This window comes from Alternaria postmessia, assembly GCF_024291825.1.
Source record: "Alternaria postmessia strain BMP 2775 chromosome Unknown scaffold_14, whole genome shotgun sequence".
NCBI classification, from domain to species: domain Eukaryota; kingdom Fungi; phylum Ascomycota; class Dothideomycetes; order Pleosporales; family Pleosporaceae; genus Alternaria; species Alternaria postmessia.
In genome coordinates, this window is record NW_026260087.1 from 311,282 (window position 1) to 329,272 (window position 17,991).

A 17,991-nucleotide genomic window follows, 5' to 3' on the forward strand; every position below is an offset into this window, starting at 1 on the left:
GAAAGAGCGAACTCAGCGAAGAAGGAGCGAATGTGCGACATTGTGCCGTCGATAAGGGATGTCAGTCACTTCGCCGTGCTCCGTGCAAACATTTCAGCAGTCCAGGCACGTCGTTCGATGGTATTGTCACCAATAGTCACATCACTTCTGCACGACTCTGCCCTTGGACAGGCTCAGTGTATGTACTGAACCCATAGATGCGCCACGCCGCGATAACGTCGCTCCCACGCCTAGGCCAAATCCAGATGTACCCCGGCCGCTACACATCCTAGTCGATAGTCCCTACCCGGCACTCTGGAAAGGACACTGACCCTGGGCGCCTCAGTTCCGTAGTTGAGCTCGCGCGCCTCAAGAATAGGCCTAAGCCCAAGTAGCCTGTTCGTCAGCATCGCACTCATATCCCGCCCCTGCGCCCATCGCACAGGAAAAAGCAGATACCTCCAACGGCTGCACTGCAGCGACACCAACCGACGTGCAGAACAGCTGCAAATTACACTCTTTTTCGTCGCCTGTTATCGCGCCGTTGCGCCTAGCCACCATGACGATAGACGACGACATGTACGGCACCGAGAAGAGTTTTGGGAGAGCCTCGCAAGGGTCCGACTACTATGGCGAATCATCACGGTACCAGGATGGACTGGGTAGGAGGGTTATCGAGAGCTTCAAACGGGACCCGAATTTTGCCATGACGATGACGCCAAAGGGAAGCTTAGGCGCCGACGGGAACGTCTTCGATCCAGAGGCTGCAGCAGCGAACACTGCAAACTCACCACTTGCGCGGAGACTAAAAGGTCGTCATTTGCAGATGATAGCAATCGGTGGTTCTATAGGTATGGTTTGGCATGCATCTAATAAGCGGGGTCCGCCGACTGACTTTCCCAGGTACCGGTCTATTCGTCGGCTCAGGGCAAGCACTAGCAAACGGTGGTCCAGCATCGCTCGTCATCTGCTACTGCCTTGTAGGTGTCATGCTGTACACTACCGTCCACGCATTGGGCGAGATGGCAGTGCTCTTTCCCGTCGCTGGTTCCTTCTCGGCATACTCGACACGCTTCTTGGATCCTGCATGGGGCTTCGCCATGGGTTGGAACTATGCACTTCAATGGCTTGTCGTACTACCACTGGAAATTGTCGCTGCTACTTTCACAATCGAATATTGGAATGGTGACAAGGTCAACAACAACGCCTGGGTCGCCGTCTTCCTGGTCTTGATCGTTGTCATCAATCTGTTTGGTATCAAAGGATATGGTGAAGCCGAGTTTGTCTTTGCCATTATCAAGATCACAGCGGTTATCGGCTTTATCATCCTTGGTATTATCATCAACATAGGTGGCGGTCCAGACGGAGGCTATATTGGTGGCATGTATTGGCGCGACCCAGGTCCCTTCAACAATGGATTCAAGGGCTTATGCAGTGTTTTTGTCAACGCCGCATTCGCCTTCTCTGGAACTGAGCTTGTTGGTCTTGCTGCAGCGGAAACGGCCAATCCACGCAAGTCTCTTCCCACTGCCGTCAAGCAGGTTTTCTGGCGCATCTCGTTGTTCTACATCGTCTCCCTAACCATCGTCGGACTGCTAGTTCCCTACGATGATAAGCGACTGCTCCAAGACAAGAACGATGCCGACGCTGTTGCCTCACCGTTCGTCATCGCTATCCAGAACGCAGGCATTCAGGGGCTGCCCTCTGTCTTCAACGCCGTCATCATGATTGCTGTTCTCTCAGTTGGCAACTCCTCTATCTATGGTTCTTCGCGCACACTCGCTGCACTGGCTGAGCAGAATCAAGCCCCCAGGATCTTCGCCTACATTGACCGTCAGGGTCGTCCCCTTGTTTCCATTGCTTTTGCCTCAGCTCTTGGTCTTCTCGCTTTCCTTGCTGGTGCGGACCGCAGGCTACAAGATGCTGCATTCAACTGGCTACTTGCCTTGTCTGCACTCTCGGCTGTCTTCACTTGGCTCTCGATCTGTCTCGCGCATATCCGCTTCCGTCAAGGATGGAAGGTGCAAGGACATACCCTTGACGAGCTTGCCTTCCGCTCCCAACCTGGTCTTATCGGATCTTATGTCGGCCTCATTCTCAACATCCTCGTTCTCATTGCACAGTTCTACGTTTCCGTCGCTCCAATCGACATGGCTGTTTTGTCGACATCACAACGTCTTCAACGCTTCTTCAGCGTTTACCTCGCACTGCCAGTCACTCTGGCCTTTTACTTCCCTTACAAGTTCTGGTTCCGCACCTCAGTCGTTCGTTCGCACAATATGGATCTCGTCACTGGCATCCGCGAGCTGAATATCCAGGTGTTGATCGAAGAGGAACGCGAAGAAAAGAAGAAGTGGCCCAGGTGGAAGAAAGTATACAAGTTCTTTTGCTGATAGACACCCTCTTGCAGCATTCTCTTTTGTCGTGTTCTTTTAGCGATGGCGCTACGTGTTCTTCTTTTCGCGGTGTTCCTTTGTGATACCAGGCGGCATGCCACTAGGCATTGCGCAGCCTTGCGACTTGTATTCTCCTGTCTCATGTATGTATGTTTACTGCTGGTTGGTATTAATAGACGCAGCATAGTGCTGTCATGCACGCTGTAGGATTTTGAGAATAGAAGACGAGCTTCATACTGCATATCGACTTATGTGACGCCTTTTCTCATGCAACTAACACCAGATTGGGTTTGAGGTCGCGCTTTTGTTTCTCAAGAGCCCCACTGCCGCCATTCGAACAACCACCCCCACTACCCCACTACAGCCAACCAGAAAACTCTGCGCCATCGTTCCTTCCCCCGCGCTCACCGTTCCTGCCATAAACAATACTCAATATATTGTTTCCAAATTTCGATTTTGTATCGGTTTTGTAGTGTAGCGGTTATCACTCCGGATTCTGATCTCAAAATCAGTGTCTTCCGGCAACCCCGGTTCGGTAAGCAGTTCAGCCCCCAGTTAATTCTGGCCATCTGCTAATAATAATTCAGATTCCGGGCAAGACCTTCTAGAACTATCTTTTTGCTGGGATGTTCGATTCCGGGCAAGACCTCTCTTTTTGCTATTTGGCACTCTTTTTGCTTACGATCGAATGCGGGTACTTTGCCAACAGTCTATTGATGTCTTGAGGCGATAGGGTGGTGTTGGAACTTTTTTTCGTGGAGTTTTGGCCACGGGAAGTTAGACGAGTGCAGATTGTTTAGTGCTTACGCTTTTTACCACACCCTCGTGTGCTGTACAATTTATTTGCACTCCGTCGTATGTGTGTAAGTATGTACATGGACTGGTTTCAAATATGCTATTTAGTCCATGGCTACGACGTATCGCTATCTAGTATTCTGAACAGATTCGCACGATCATGACTGGCGAACAAATCACCGTTAGGCCTTTCCAATTGGCTGTTCTCCGAGTGTACTCGGGTTTACGTTGGATTAGACCCCTTGCTTCGACTGGTGCTAGTGGTGCTTATGATTGTTGTAAAATGAGATGTACCGACAGTTGTCGTCGATAGTGTTGTCAAACTTCGCCAGAAAGAGTCAGTCACGTCTGGGAGTATCCAGTTAATGCACGCCTGTCGGTGCGTATTCTAGAGCGGTACACACAAACGGATGAGCTAGCTACGTGGCAGAGTGACTAAAAATGATCACCGACCATGAGCAAAACGGTAACTCATTTCATAACTAGTGCACTCAAATTCGGATTAGGTGCAAAGTCGGTAGGTATACGTTCATTGTAGACGTCTTCCACCATTGTACACAGCGCTTCGATTTTGGTCGCAGATGCACTCGCTACGTTTCTTGACTAGTTCTTCACCTACACTCCTGTCCAAGATTTCTTGACGGTACCTCAAGCATTGGTTACGGCCTGAACAATAGCGCCCTTGGCTCCTTGATCCAGACCGTCCAGCTTAGCCATGTCCTCCTTGTCGAGTTCAAAACCGTAAAGATCTACGTTCCCAACGATACGAGACGGGGTGTCACTCTTGGGAAGAGGGACGAAGCCCTTCTGTAGACTCCATCGTATAAGAACCTGGTTTGGTTCCTTGTTGTGCTTCTTGGCAATGCTAGCGACGGTTTCGTCGTTTGCTTTCTCGTTACGGACGATCGGGCAGTAGGCCTCGACAACGATGCTCTTGGATTTGCAGTAGTCGACAACCTCGCGCTGTTGGCACCAGGGGTGGAGCTAGTTGAATCTGTTAGTCCGGTCGCGAGACGGATTACTAGTGTGACAAACCTCAATCTGGTTGACAGCGGGCAGGCTGGCCTTGCTATCAATGGAAGCAATCTCATCGATGTGTTGAATGCCGTAGTTGCTGACGCCAATGTCTCGCACTATGCCCTTCTCCTGCGCCTGCTTCAGAGCGAGCCACATCAATTTTCTAGCCTCTTTTCCTCCGTTGGGGCTGTGAATTAGGAACAGATCTGCATAACCATCCTTCCCAGCAAGCTTCTCAACACTGTCCGCGATCTTCTTGTATGTCGACTCGACATCCTCGCCAGGGCTCAGAATCTTGGAAGTGATGTATACATCCTTTCGAGGAAGCCCGCTTTCAGCCAGCGCTTGGCCGACTTGCTCCTCATTCGCGTAGTACTGAGCTGTATCGATATGGTGGTACCCTGCTTCGAAGGCCTTTTTGCAGGAAGCAACACAAACGTCCTTGGGGGATTGGTAGACCCCAAAACCAATTTGTGGAATCTTGTACTGCGATTTCGGCAAGCTCAAAGTTGAGTTGATGCTCAGAGTGCTGGACATGGTGGATAGCGGGGTAGCAATAACGGATGAATACTTGAGTGTGGTTGTCAGCGATGAACGAATGCTGGTGTGTCGAAGAGCAGAGTGTGTCAAATTGAAGAATCTAGAAGGAAAGAGCATACCGTGATGTTGAGGGGATTTGAGCTGCCGTCAACCCTCCGTAGGTAGCTCTAGACACATAATGCAGAAGCTCCTGCAGTCGTGATGTCACTGCTTGCAGCCCATAGTTCGAGAGTGGGTCCAAGGACGATGTGGGCCTCCAAGGACATTACATTGACGAGTAGTTATGGCTTGTTACTATCAATGAGCGAAATCGAAACAGCGATTGATAAATGTGCTGGGGCGCGTGCGTTCAAGGGTCGAAAGACCGTCCAACGCGTTCTTCTTGCGCGACTGCGAGCAGCTGTTCGCGCTAAGACCTGCCACCCCACAAATACCGGCCCCCCTCCACAGTCATCCTTGAGATCCGTGCTGAACTTTGTCACAAACCCCTCCACCCGGTACTCCAACCGGAGGACAGGGTGCACAACAATGAAAGTTTGTCTTCCCATCAAGCGCTCTTACACGGCAAGACAAAGGAATAGTGTCAAGTCGATGACTAGAGAGACGGCCAATGTGTTTATCTATTGAGTAGTTCACTAGAACAAACTCGAAGAGATATGACGCTGTTCCATGCGGGTTTCCTCCACACTTGTTAATTATTATCAAGACTGTAGGTCATTCTACAGTAACTAGATCTTACAAGAGCATATGGAAGTAGCTCAAGCTGTATAAGTCCTTGGCCGAAGAGGAACTCCGCTCTTTACATATGGCTGCCGAGATGCATACACCTAGCCACTCAGCTGCCTATATCTCACCTCACACCACATTGTTGTTCGGACAGCTCAGACAACTCGAAGTTTTACCAACACATGCTGCTTTCTCCGAACATCGGTCATGCACGACATATGTGCATAACTTGTACAGCGTGGTTTCTTTCTATTGGCCCACCTTCTTGCTGTTTGGACGTCTGAATCAGTCGGTACCCCGCCATATATGCTGAGATTTAATCAACCTGTAACTCTCACTGCTGCCATTGCACAAAACAGTTGCTCATGGAAACACGAATAGATCACGAGAAGAACTCACACGGTTCCGCAGTCTCTAGGAGCGTTACGCAGGCTACACGAACAGTTCGCAGCCCGCGAAGAGTGGTTCGCGAGACTTTTTTTTTATGCGGACTCACACCGCTTGTCTGCAATACTGCGCGATCGCTCTCAGCGTAAGGACCCTCATAAAGAAGACGGGAAGACCCTTCTTAAGTGAAGCCAATTGATATTCGCTTTCGTTGTCCTGTAGACGTATTGATATCTCGAAGAAGTAGACGGAATAAGCGGGACCATTGTAACGACATTGCGTCAATGGCGCACAGATCCAGGCAGCTAGATCGGTAAGCGTCCTTCTCGATGGTCGTCTGATTAGCATTCTCATATCCATATATCAGGTCTCACATTCCACCTATCCAAACCCTAGTATGTTTGAGACGAAAACACTCAACGAATGGAAGTGTATAGCACTCACACTAGTACAGGCCAAGAAGAAGCACGTCTATATATGGCATTGTGTGAGTGGGCGCCTCATGTGATACTCCGCGACCGAGTTCTGACTGTAAAGTGTTATTGTGGGAAGTCGAGCATTCCTATCTCCTCCGCAGGTTGCCCAGGGTGTGGATATGGAAGATGTGCGTACTGCACAACGACGAGAGTGCAAGTGCGAGCATCTGCCGCTAAATCTCAGCTGCAGAAGGCAGATGGTCCGGCTCTTTCTATACGAGCGCTGTCACGCACTTCGGGTCACAGACCTTTGTCCAGTTCCAATGCATATAAAAGTTGGGCTAAGCTCCCAGCATCCGATATGGATATACATCGACATAACCAACAAGCTTTCGACACGACCACAAGTGTATGCAGTGGCGCACCTCTGCAACAGATCGTGTCAGGTGCCGAGTTATGCGAAGAGAGACCGGTGAGTTCACATGCAATCACCAAATGCAACCTGTATTGTGGTTTGTGTGTTGGCTTCCTAACGCGTGTGTAGCTTTGATACGACGGCCTGTATGGGCGACAAAATAGGAGGGCAATGGAGATATATCAAACTAGTTACGACCTCTCTGAACAAAATTATCTTTTGGAACTCAATCCCAAATTCGTCCTCAAAATCTCGATCCAAGAACTCACATACTGGATTCTGCGAAGAACTCCCACATCCATAGCTATTATCGTGAGTTGAATCGCGCTGTCTTCGTCCGGATCTACCAGTGAGACGCCCGGTAGTCTAGCCTCACGATTTCCAGCAAGCTTGAGCGCTCCCGCTCATCGGTGAACATTTGCCTCACGGAACTTTTATCTCCAGACTATGATTCGCAAGGCAAACAACAACGTTTGCGGGCTGCTGTCAAGAACTCGGGTTGTAGATGCCCAACGTCCTTCACATGCAAGTAAGATTCGGCTATCCCCGGAGCCCAACGCCACGGATCCGATCGCAAAGCCGCCCCTCATTGGGACTATGTTACACAAGATCGTGTTTGAGGAAATGCAATGCAGAAATTGGCCACCTCGATTTCTGTATGGCTTGTCCTTTCAAATTTGCCTTGCCGGCAGAATTCAAAGGCTGATATCAAATGTAGCGAGTGATTCGACAAGTGCAACGGCAACCACTCACCTACATGCAAAAGAAGGCAAGGACGAAAGCCTCGGGAGAGCCTCACAATGCAGCGAAATTTGCAGCAAGCTACGTGTCTCGAGTCGGCTACAGCGAGAAGCTCACGCATGCACCCGCCCACCGCCGTATAATCATGACCCAGTGGAACGGATATGACCCATGATATCCAAGATACGGAGAAAATACGTGGCGGAATGTCGTGGGCTCATCCCTCGGATCTCAAGCGCACGAATATATATACTGACTCTCGACCGCTTTCTATGGGAACTCGGGGACTGGTTTCGCGCTCCGCACCTTTTGTTGTATCAACAGTGTCAAGGAACATGCGATTAGTGGACCTTAGCATGCACATAATTTCCTCAACGCCGGCTCTTCCAGATGATACATGAACAGAGTTCTGATGAGCATGGTGCTCCAAGCAGGACTGCATGCGAGTACGTATCTTTACACTGCAAAGCATTTTCACCTAAGAGCTCCACTAAAGTGCGAAGAAATCCCGCGTTTCCAGGAGAAATAGTGCCAAAAAACCAATTCCCGTTTTTTTCTTTCGCAAAGCGGTGGAGTGATATCTATGACGAAGCCTCGACTCCTGATGAAGACCTTTCATATGTGGAGGAATTGCGACTTTTGCCATTGGAACCTAAGCGTGAGAGCGTTGAGCTTTTCTTGCGTCCATATGAAGACGACTTCATCTCGCCGACCCTAGAAACCATTATCCGTCTCTACGGGAGTGTCAGGAAGGCCGATCTTGACGAGCAGACTAAGGAAACTATTTGGCTGGATGATCGAACGTATAGCGCTTATCATTCAAACTCATCCCAACCACCTCCTACCCAAATATCCTATAACGATGGATCAGATTCTCCACAGAATGCCCTCATTTCAGACGATCAAACTCAAGGCAGGGTTCACAGCAATCCTGCTACGACCTCCCCTCAGGGTACCATAGGAGATAAGCATGCAGAAAGCGCTTCAACCCGGTATTCTCCTAGTTCGAGACGCCATAATGTTCCATTACAAGCAAGGACATTGTACACTTTACTCCGGAAAGAGGTAATCATTCCTCAAACTGTTCGAGCATTTCGGTTTTCACATGCGGACGTTGATAGACTACCACCTGAAGGTATCTTCATCACGGTATTCGTTGATTTGGTGCTTTTTTGGCCTTTGAGGAAAATCCCTGGCTTACGTTGCCCGATACCTGTCGGGAGCTCGCACTTAGTGAATCATAACTGACCAACCGTATCAGCGATTCAAACTCAAGAATTCGCCAGATTCAGACCGGCGCCTCATGTGAGTATCGCTTACTAAAATTGAACTTCAAGCTTACTGACGTTGGGATATAGATTTATACTAAACCCGGATGGTTACGACTTTGTCGCGCTTACAGAGACAGCGCCATACCATCAACATAGAGCTCTCAAGGACGTCATAGCTAAATATCACGCTTTCTGTCCTTCGATGGGAGTTAGTCTTTCCGTAAGATGCTGTTCGTCGAAGTCAGCTAGCATAATACTAATAATTCATTAGACCAAGGGTAAGCCTTCTTACCAACTCGACTTTCACCTGCCCTTTTTCGCGATGCGAACGGATACGATCCACGCAAACTACAGGAGCTTTAAACCACACCGAGAGTGGATTGATTTGTCGTTCATTGCCCGAGTTTTACCTGAAACAACCAAAGTCGGCGAGCTGGGCCTTTACCCTGCACAAATTTCTTTCACAATATGTGGTACCAGTGTCAAACACTACGTCGCTTATGGTTTTGAGGACAATGAATTCGATCCTGACCGGGAGTTTGGCGACGACGAGTATTCACTCGATGGCTTCCACGCCGATCAGATGACCATGGGAAAAGAAGACGCAAATCGTCCAATCTGGGATCCACGAGAGTACTTCTTGTTAGTCTTGAAGCATCGGGTGCGGCAGGTACGCAAGGAGTGGGAACGAGTGGTATGGAACTTGTACGAAGCTTCAGATGTTCGAATCTCTCATTCTCTAAGATGGCATCATCGTATGCTTGACGTCCTCCGTATCCTATTGCCGATTCTCGATAACACCATGGATACTTGGGAGAGATTTCTCGCGGCCAATGGAGACCATAGCTATTTCCGTGACTCCACTGCGAAATCTGATGCATCGAAATTTGGAAAGATGCTCCACAGCATTAACAAAGAGTTTGAGGAACTGCAAAAGCTCTATAGAGTCTTGTCACGCCTTCAGGATCAATGCGAAAAGGAGGAAGCCTCTACCGGGGCTCGAATGATGCAGCAGAACAACTATATCGCAGTCCTGATGCTTCAAGTCATTGGCCCGCTCAGTCTTGTTACATCTTTCTTCTCGATGGAGGAACCTGTTGTGGAGTTCAAGCGTAACCTGGTTTCCTTCATCTGGTTTTACTTGGTCTTGATACTGTTGATTTATGCTGTAAGGTTCGTTGGGGAAGGACACATGTACCGACCTCAGTGGTGTGAAACTATTGCGAGAAGGGCGAAGCGGATATGGAGAGATGTCCGCGACATAACCACGAGAACCACAGCAGGTGGGACTGTCCTGCAGCGAAGGCGGACACACGAGTGGTACAAGTTGGAATAGTTAACTCAATACTCATCGATAACGTATCGCAATAGTCTTGTGATATGCTGTATGGAAAGATCTAAGTTGAGATGGATGAAGGCAAAAATGCCATTGGTTGGAGAATGATGACAGCACTTACCCCGCCCAAAACATGACTTACACGAGAAGGCGGATGGTGGAGCGAATCAGTAAGCTACCCCACGATACGTGCGCCTCCAAGATAATGCATACCTTTATCTCATTGATCGTAGTTGATGATGTGCATGAAGCGGACCAATTGTGGAGAAACACGACAGTCCAAGGTTCGTTGCCTGCTCGACGTGGCAGTCTGCTCTCTTACAATGAGGCTGAAGAGCATCACCGGTGAGCATTTCAGGCTGTCTGTGCCATAAGGTTCAATTCAGTCTGATTCATTGCTCAGTACCGCACTGTATTCTGACAGTCGCACCTTAAGCGCATGTCCATTAGTGTCATCTTGAGGCCTTCGTCAACAAACAACATAGCCAGCGATCAACTGAGAATGGATGCGCTCGAGCAGTCTCTTGGTTCCTTGGATCTCAGTGTCCCGATTCCCGAGGTCAAAAACGCGGAAGTGCTTGCCAACCCGCTCGATGTGTACCGTACCTACCTGGCCCAGGTACTAGCAGATGCTGTAGGTTGTGACATCGATGTAGCCTACAAGTCCATCCAATGGCCGAATAACATATTCAATGGAGATCTGGCAGTCATACTTCCGAAGCTACGGCCTGGTGCTAAAGCTGATGAAGTGGCTGTTGAGCTTATGAAAAAGGTACATACCTTCCATTTTCGACCCTTTATACTATGGCAATCGCTAAGCAAATCTAGTTTCCAAGCGATCATCCACTCTTCCTTCTTCCGTTCCTAGAAGGGGTTCACTTTCGTGTTTTCGTTAAGCCAGATTCGCTGTCCCGTTTTCTCTTGCCGTACATTTCAAGTCGAAGGCATGGGTACGGATCTGTCCCATCTTCTGCTAGCACGGAAGGCGCACACAAGAAGCTCGTGGTCGAGCTCTCATCTCCGAATATCACCAGCGAGTTTCAGGGGAAGCATCTACGAAGCACCATTGTTGGCGCGTTTGTCGGCCGGCTGCACGAGTTGATGGGATGGGACGTGACGCGCGTCAACTATCTTGGAGACTGGGGTAAGCCGATCGCTTTACTGTACGTTGGGTGGTCAAAGTACGGCTCAGAAGAGGCGTACGAGGCAGATCCTGTCGGTCATCTCCTGGAGGTTTACCATAAGATAGAAGAGGACTTTAAGCCAGAACAGGCTGCGAGTAAGCAAGCGCGTGACGAAGTAGCGAAGGAAGGTGAAGACAAGGGAGAGGCACAGGTCGAGATCGAAAGCAAGGGCATCTTTGCGGAACGCAACGAAGCATTCAAGAAGCTTGAGGAGGGTGACGAAGAACTCGTGGCATTTTGGAAGCGAGTGAGAGACGTCAACATCGACAATTACACCAAGTTCTACGAGAGACTAGGCGTGCGCTTCGATGAGTACTCGGGCGAGTCGCAGATCAGTCCCGATACCATGGTCGAGGTCGAACAGATGTTGAAGGAGAAGGGAATATCAGAGGAGAGTGGAGGTTCCCAGATTATCCACATGCAGAACCTAGGTGCGAAGTCTGGTACAGCCATCATCCGCGATCGCTCCGGTAGCAGCACCTATCTCCTCCGAGACCTCGCTGCCGTCATCGAACGGTCGAGAAAATATTCGTTCGACAAGATGATATACGTGGTGGCCAGTGACAACAGTGTGCATTTCACACAGCTCATCAAGGTTTTGGAAGCACTTGATATGAAAGAGCTCGCTAGCAAGCTACACCACGTCAAGTTCAGTGAGGTATCGAAGATGGCTGCGACGCTTGGGAGAGGATATAAGCCGCAGGGCATACTGGATGCTTGTGAGGAGGCGATGACAGCTTTCTCGGAAGCTGATGCTGAGAAGCTTGAAACGATTGGCGGTCCCGACGATACCAAAGAAGGGTTGGCGACATCTGCACTGCTTGTGCAAGAGCTCTCGACTCGTCTAACCACCACACACGCCTTCGATACGAGCACGATGGCTTCCTTCAAGCTCGGATCAGGACTGGACTTGCAGTACTGGCTGGCCAAACTCCGTCTGCTACTGAAAGGTGTCGAATCTACAACTAAACTATCAGACGAAGACTATGAGGCATTGGCTGAAGACGACCCAGCCAATCTCTTGCGCGTTTTGGCTCAGTATCCCGAGGTTGTCAATGCGACATATCACTCCCTCGAGTCGGCTGGTGTCGTTACGTATCTCTCTAGTGTGACTGACCAACTTGCCGAGTGCTTCGCGGAAGATGAAGATGAAGATGCTGAGGGTGACAAAGACACCAAGGTGACTCCTGGGTTTGCTGCATTGTATGAAGCGACTGCAGTCGTCTTGGAGAATGGCATGAAGCTGCTGGGACTGGCTCCGATTGCGCAGTCGCTACCTGAGAGGGCGGATACACCTGTGATGGGTTGAACAGTCGTTTCTTTGCAAGTATCCAAATTGTCTATAAGTGGGATTCGTTTTTGAATAGGCGTGTTGAAGCAGCCGTTGATGTCGTTGGCCTCGAGCCTGCTTCCTGAAGCGTTTTGGAAGGCAGTCCGCTACTGCTCTTCCACACTATAACGCCATAACGAATAATGACTAGTGTTTCTCAATGATTTTTCGTGAGATGAAGGTCCACTCTGTGTGCTCCATAGTGCTGGTGGGGTAGTGTCTTTCGAATTTTCTCCTGCAAACTTTTCATGTTCTTTGGCCGGTCCCTCGTCTCTTGTTCAATCTTTGTGCTTCTCGATATAATGCCAGTGATTTCCTCCCTCTTCATCCAAGTCCGATATGGTCTAGTGGCTAGGATTTGCCGCTCTCATTCGCAGAGTCAGTTCACTGTACAGTGCCGGCAAGGCCCGGGTTCGATTCCCGGTGTCGGAAAATGTTCTTTTTGCCTTTTTGACGAGCTCGAAATCCATGTTCTTTTTGCCCACTGCTCGGAAAGGGAAATCTTGGAGATGGACGCGACCTTGAGAGTTGGGAAACAACACGCTCATGCTCTCCGACTCAACAAAAATCCAGGCTTCAGCATCAGTCTGCCAGTCCTTTTTTCTCTATACCGGTTTTTTCTTTCGCATTCCCCCACACGTAAGTCTAGATGCTTGGTGACGCTTGCGAACCCTGTGGGAAATTAGAAAAGGACCGTACCTCATTACATCTGCCTCGTGCTTTCGCTGGGAAAAGACAAAAAAGACGTCTTCTGGCCCCCGGACATGCGAGCAGTAAATCAGCCGCAAGCTGAGCCATGTCCAATCGAGCGATTTTCCATGCGGCACCGCCTAATTTAACATGTTCTTTCCTTTTGCTATATGATGACTGCCTCGCCAGATGCATCGAGTAAGCCAAGCACTTGGCCTTGGAAATCAAGCTTTGGGTGAACTCACCTCCGCATTTCAGATATCGCATCGCATCAACGACGTTCTCGGATCTCGAATGATCCTTCTGCTTTGCCATCTTTTCATAATGTGTTTGTCACGATGAGTCTGCGAGCTTCCAGCCACCCGCATGCCCCTGAGTTTAGTAGCGCGTTTCGCCGCCGCCCGTATTTGCTGATGCATCATCACATACCAGGCACGTAACGGTCGCGATTCGTCGCCTGGACACTGCAAGCGATGGTGGCGTCTGCTCGGGTAAGATAATGTAGTATTGACTGCGGGCTGCGTGACAGACAGGAAATGATGTATAACTTCAAGCCCAGCCTGCCATAACAACAGCACTGCATCTCTCCAAGTCCATCCTCATCACACTTTCAATATGCGTCCTTCCACTTATGCTGCGTTGTTCGCCGGTACTGCCATTGCGCAAGGTAGTGCCAGTGCGCAAGAGTCTGCGACAATCTTCAACCTCTTCCAGTTCGATAGCACCCTCACCGTGCTTGGTTCCGATGCCAGCGCAACAACCTACCAGAACAGCTGTCCTTCAGACAATGCAGGTATCTCTGCAGTGCCGACCGATATGCGTATGTTGCAAAGGGTTATTGAAAGATTGTGCTGACACCTGCAGTAAACACGGATGACCCGTCTGCGCCTGATTCAACTCCGATGCCTACACCCGCGCCTCGCATGCGCCGTCAGGACGATGCTTCCAGCGATGATTACTCCTTCTGCGAACCTTACACCATCATACAAGGTTCTGAGACATATGAGATGCACCTCACAGACCCGAGTCCAGGCGCATGGACTGTAGACATCGCCTGCAGTTGGCAAGGTGCGATGACAACAGCTGACCTAACCTGTGATGCCACCAACCGCGGAAGCATCCCAGGTCTCAGTACCACCGAGACGAAGAGTGTTCTGTCGGCGAGCGAGCTACAGGATATGGAAGCTTACCAGGAGGTGGCTTTGGTGACTGCAAGCGGTGCGTCTTCAGCGGGATCAGCTTCAGCGACTCAAACTTCAGCTTCTACTGGCTCAGGGACAGGAGCAACATCACCGTCAAGGTCTGGATCTGGCACCGCTGCGACGAGCACAGGTCTTGCACCTGCTGGATCAATTCCAAATGTGATGGCCCTGGTCGGAGGTTCCATCGGTGTTTTTGCTGCAGCCATGGCTTTGTGAGCTTGTTACAATTAGTCTTTAGTATGTTGAGCCGCATTTAGGTGTACTTTTCGGTAGGTGATGGCACCATCGTGGTGTCTTTCGTGGTCCGAATAATCGTCATTTTGATTACGCGCTTTCAATTTTCATCGCTTCGTGTGCATCTCTCCATGTCAAACTTTCATCTTGTTTTGCTTTTAGTCAGGGTCTGTCCATACTGGCGGATTCATGGTGAGTGTGGAAGCAGCAATCCGCATCGCGCCTGCACGTGATCACGTGTTATGCAAGACGCGACGTTGCGTCGGCTGTCGACTATTGTTTCCACTAAACCCACATTCAAACAACACATCGTTTGTTGAGTTGTGACATATATCGACGTCTTGCGCTCGGCCCTGCGGTCACGACTCCTCTTTATCTCGCCTTCTTTGTAGCGCCCTTGTCTGTAACCCACGCCACATTTCAACATATCCCTCCCAATCTTGGGACCTAACTATCAACAAACACAACATCAAACATGGCAGTCGCTATGCCTAGTTTTTCAGTAACTACCCCAAACCCAAAGTCGCGACTACTGGAATCACTTATACGACATGTCTCTGCGCCTGTGAGTCCATTGACGCTCGAATCCCGTCGACCAAGTGAAGGAAACTTCGGCGCCAATCACCAACATACTTTGCCATCTCCAAAGTCATTACGGACGACTTCAAGATCTAAGCATGACCTCCTGGGTGAATTGTCCTGGGCTCAGTCGCTTGCAGCTCGCCTGCGTCGAGATCGGGACAACTGGCGCACACTCACCCTCAAGCAAGAACAAGACCTCAAGGCCGCACATCAAGACCTCGAAGACCAAGCTCGCAGCATCTCGGGGATGGAACAAGAGATGGCTAAACTCAGGTTCCGCCATGAGGAGGACACGATAGCTGGGGGGCAACTCTATTCGCGCTTCCATGTACTCATCTCCAAGCATGACAAGCTTGTGGATCAATTCAACGATACCATGCGTACCGTCGCTCGCCTTAAGAAAAGTGACCGTACTAAGGGCAAGGTACAACAGCGTAATCTGAGATTGAAGGCTACACTGCAACGTTACACATCTCAGGGTACCTCGGCTGCTACCCAAGCGGCTGCAGATACAGAGTCCACTCTAAGGGAAGCACTCGCTTTGGCTAATGAGCGAATTGAGGAGCTGGAGACAAAGGGCGAGGTAATGCTCGATGCATTGGAGAGGCGCAACGATAGCTGTGGCAGTGATGATGAAGGAGAGTTGGAGCGAGGAGATATCGAAGCAGGGCTCTTGGGGGCTGAAGTGGTATTCCGCAGTGTTCTCGAAGATGAGTCTTTCAAGGAGCAGAAGGAGATCTGGCTGGATCTGTTGAACGATTGAGAGAAAGCAAAATCAAGAGCATGCATTAGTGTGCAAGCGTATCGGAGGGTGATGCACGATAACGCGCACTCATTGCTTTCGACTGTTTCCGACCAGCCATCAGAAGTAGTACCAGCGTATATTATATCATGCCACTGGAGGCGAACTGGATAATGCGATCATAACACCTTTGCGATTGCAGCACTAGAGTACACTTTGCACTGCAGAGGCGAACAGGTATAGCCAGCGTGGGAAGATACTGATTGTCATTCGTGTAAGTAGCCGAATCATCATCAGCAATTAGTCGTTCATTGCTCGAGATATCCAGTCACCGAGTTCCGGTGATGCAAGATGTTGTACTAGAGACATGCATTTTGTAAGGCGCTCCGGATTATTGGTTCCGAATGAGACGAGATGTTGTAGGAGGCTGGGAGTCCGCTAAACAGAATTTTGACGTCATCCATGACGCGCTAAGCCCAATATAGGGAATATATTTGGATCCGACACGTTAGAAACACGTCGTGGAGGTACGCGACGCAGCCATGACGTCGTAGAGCGCAGTGCCAAAATGCAGTCATGTCCAGGAAATCACATAGTGAGGCATAATAAACGTCCAATCGATAAGTACAACTTCGTTACTCTAATGCAGCTAGAGTCTAAGAAGCGCAAGCAGCATGATGTTTAAAAGGAAACTTTGGTACAAAACTCTATAATCCTCTACACCCGTTCGGAAAGATTCTCGACACACCAGAACTATAACATAGGAAACAAATGCCAGGAAAACAAAAACGATATTGATCCGCCCAGAACCTAAAATCAACGCGAACGTATATGCAGTTCTAGCATGTAGATAAGATGAGAGGCATATCGCGAGTGCGACCTAAGTCCACCCAAACTGTGATCTGTGAGGGAACCCATCCCCATGCAGCACTCACATATTCAGCGCGATCCTCTTGGGGAGTATTGTTGCTGTTCTGGATATCGCGGTGGTTGTTCCATCTCATGCATGTGACGCTCTTCTCGGCCACGTGTACGATCCTCAGAGCGGCGCGAGGAATGATGGCGTCCCTGTCGGGAAGATCGCCGTGCGTTCTGATCATTCCAAAGAGATTCCCCGTGGGGTCGAGTTTGGCCAGGTTGCACATTTCGTTGCTCGGAGTGGAAGTATGCTCGTTCGGCAGCTTGGACAGGCGCCTCCTTCGGTTGTGCGACTCCGGTTCGGAGTGATTCCTCGTCGTCGAATGGGGAACGAGGGGCGTAGTGAGGTCCCATTGACTTTGGCTTGCCAGCTTTTTTCCACTCCCTGAACTCTCTGATGCTGATACCGGAGCAAACAATTTCTGTGTTGCTAGGTCGTGTTAGACTCGACAATCAATAGAGGTTTCTGCTCGACTTACATGATAATGACGGCGAGGACCATTACTACCCAGCTTAGGCCACATGTTACCCCTACGCAAGACTTCATGTTGGCCTGGAACGTTAAGCCAGCAACTCCACTCCAGAAAACCACCTCGAGACAAGCGATAATCGCGTGCGCCTTGTAGCTGTGCCAACGCTGGAAGCGGGGAACGTGTTCCGAGAGTATGAGGTAGGCGAGCAGGATGAGGGATTTAGCACCCTAGACGCAAGCGTTAGCAACCAGATCAACAGCTAAGTCATGTCTGTGAAATATCCTAGATACCCAATAACATCCAAATACCGAGAACACAACGTACCATTCCCAATGCAATTGTGCTTGATCTTGAACGCGGAATATTTTTTACAAAGAGACGAGGAACCGTAAGGCCGACAGCGGCAGTGACGAGTACGACTTGAGCAATGTGAATTTGTAACTTGAAGCGGCTACTGAAGAGAGGCAAGTCGAGGATTCTTGAGATTCTCATCTTGGTTATGGATGCGAGTGGGAACTTTGGATCTGATCAATTGTTTGTGGAAATCGTATCGTAGATTGGTTCTGGCGTGGCTGATTGGAGCTGGAGGCTTGATCTTCGATGCTGTGTGACTGTGG

At 49.7% G+C, this 17,991-nt stretch overlaps 7 protein-coding genes and 2 non-coding genes across 9 annotated transcripts; 7 read left to right on the forward strand and 2 right to left on the reverse strand.

The window, feature by feature from the left end:
• Positions 1–538: 538 nt before the first annotated feature.
• Positions 539–2,372, forward strand: J4E82_003330 (uncharacterized protein; the record flags this gene model as incomplete). Its single annotated transcript, XM_051729619.1, has 2 exons — positions 539–830; positions 883–2,372. The coding sequence occupies 2 exons, from the start codon at positions 539–541 to the stop codon at positions 2,370–2,372; spliced, it is 1,782 nt and encodes a 593-aa protein (XP_051590653.1).
• A 466-nt stretch (positions 2,373–2,838) lies between these two features.
• On the forward strand, positions 2,839–2,978 carry J4E82_003331. The gene has a single exon. It is a non-coding gene; the product is annotated as a tRNA-Gln (tRNA).
• Positions 2,979–3,818: 840 nt separating this feature from the next.
• Positions 3,819–4,844, reverse strand: J4E82_003332 (uncharacterized protein; the record flags this gene model as incomplete). Its single annotated transcript, XM_051729620.1, has 2 exons — positions 3,819–4,154; positions 4,206–4,844. The coding sequence occupies 2 exons, from the start codon at positions 4,842–4,844 to the stop codon at positions 3,819–3,821; spliced, it is 975 nt and encodes a 324-aa protein (XP_051590654.1).
• Positions 4,845–9,005: 4,161 nt separating this feature from the next.
• On the forward strand, positions 9,006–10,019 carry J4E82_003333 (uncharacterized protein; the record flags this gene model as incomplete). Its single annotated transcript, XM_051729621.1, has 1 exon — positions 9,006–10,019. The coding sequence occupies one exon, from the start codon at positions 9,006–9,008 to the stop codon at positions 10,017–10,019; it is 1,014 nt and encodes a 337-aa protein (XP_051590655.1).
• Positions 10,020–10,106: 87 nt separating this feature from the next.
• On the forward strand, positions 10,107–12,512 carry J4E82_003334 (uncharacterized protein; the record flags this gene model as incomplete). Its single annotated transcript, XM_051729622.1, has 3 exons — positions 10,107–10,115; positions 10,444–10,791; positions 10,848–12,512. 3 exons carry the CDS (start codon positions 10,107–10,109, stop codon positions 12,510–12,512), a joined length of 2,022 nt encoding a protein of 673 aa, XP_051590656.1.
• Positions 12,513–12,866: 354 nt separating this feature from the next.
• On the forward strand, positions 12,867–12,965 carry J4E82_003335. Its single transcript has one exon. It is a non-coding gene; the product is annotated as a tRNA-Glu (tRNA).
• An 873-nt stretch (positions 12,966–13,838) lies between these two features.
• On the forward strand, positions 13,839–14,641 carry J4E82_003336 (uncharacterized protein; the record flags this gene model as incomplete). The annotated part of the gene is made up of 2 exons (XM_051729623.1): positions 13,839–14,043; positions 14,088–14,641. 2 exons carry the CDS (start codon positions 13,839–13,841, stop codon positions 14,639–14,641), a joined length of 759 nt encoding a protein of 252 aa, XP_051590657.1.
• A 493-nt stretch (positions 14,642–15,134) lies between these two features.
• On the forward strand, positions 15,135–16,004 carry J4E82_003337 (uncharacterized protein; the record flags this gene model as incomplete). The annotated part of the gene is made up of 2 exons (XM_051729624.1): positions 15,135–15,140; positions 15,309–16,004. The coding sequence occupies 2 exons, from the start codon at positions 15,135–15,137 to the stop codon at positions 16,002–16,004; spliced, it is 702 nt and encodes a 233-aa protein (XP_051590658.1).
• A 918-nt stretch (positions 16,005–16,922) lies between these two features.
• J4E82_003338 (uncharacterized protein) lies at positions 16,923–17,866 on the reverse strand (the record flags this gene model as incomplete). The annotated part of the gene is made up of 3 exons (XM_051729625.1): positions 16,923–17,331; positions 17,381–17,601; positions 17,699–17,866. 3 exons carry the CDS (start codon positions 17,864–17,866, stop codon positions 16,923–16,925), a joined length of 798 nt encoding a protein of 265 aa, XP_051590659.1.
• Between the last annotated feature and the right edge of the window lie 125 nt (positions 17,867–17,991).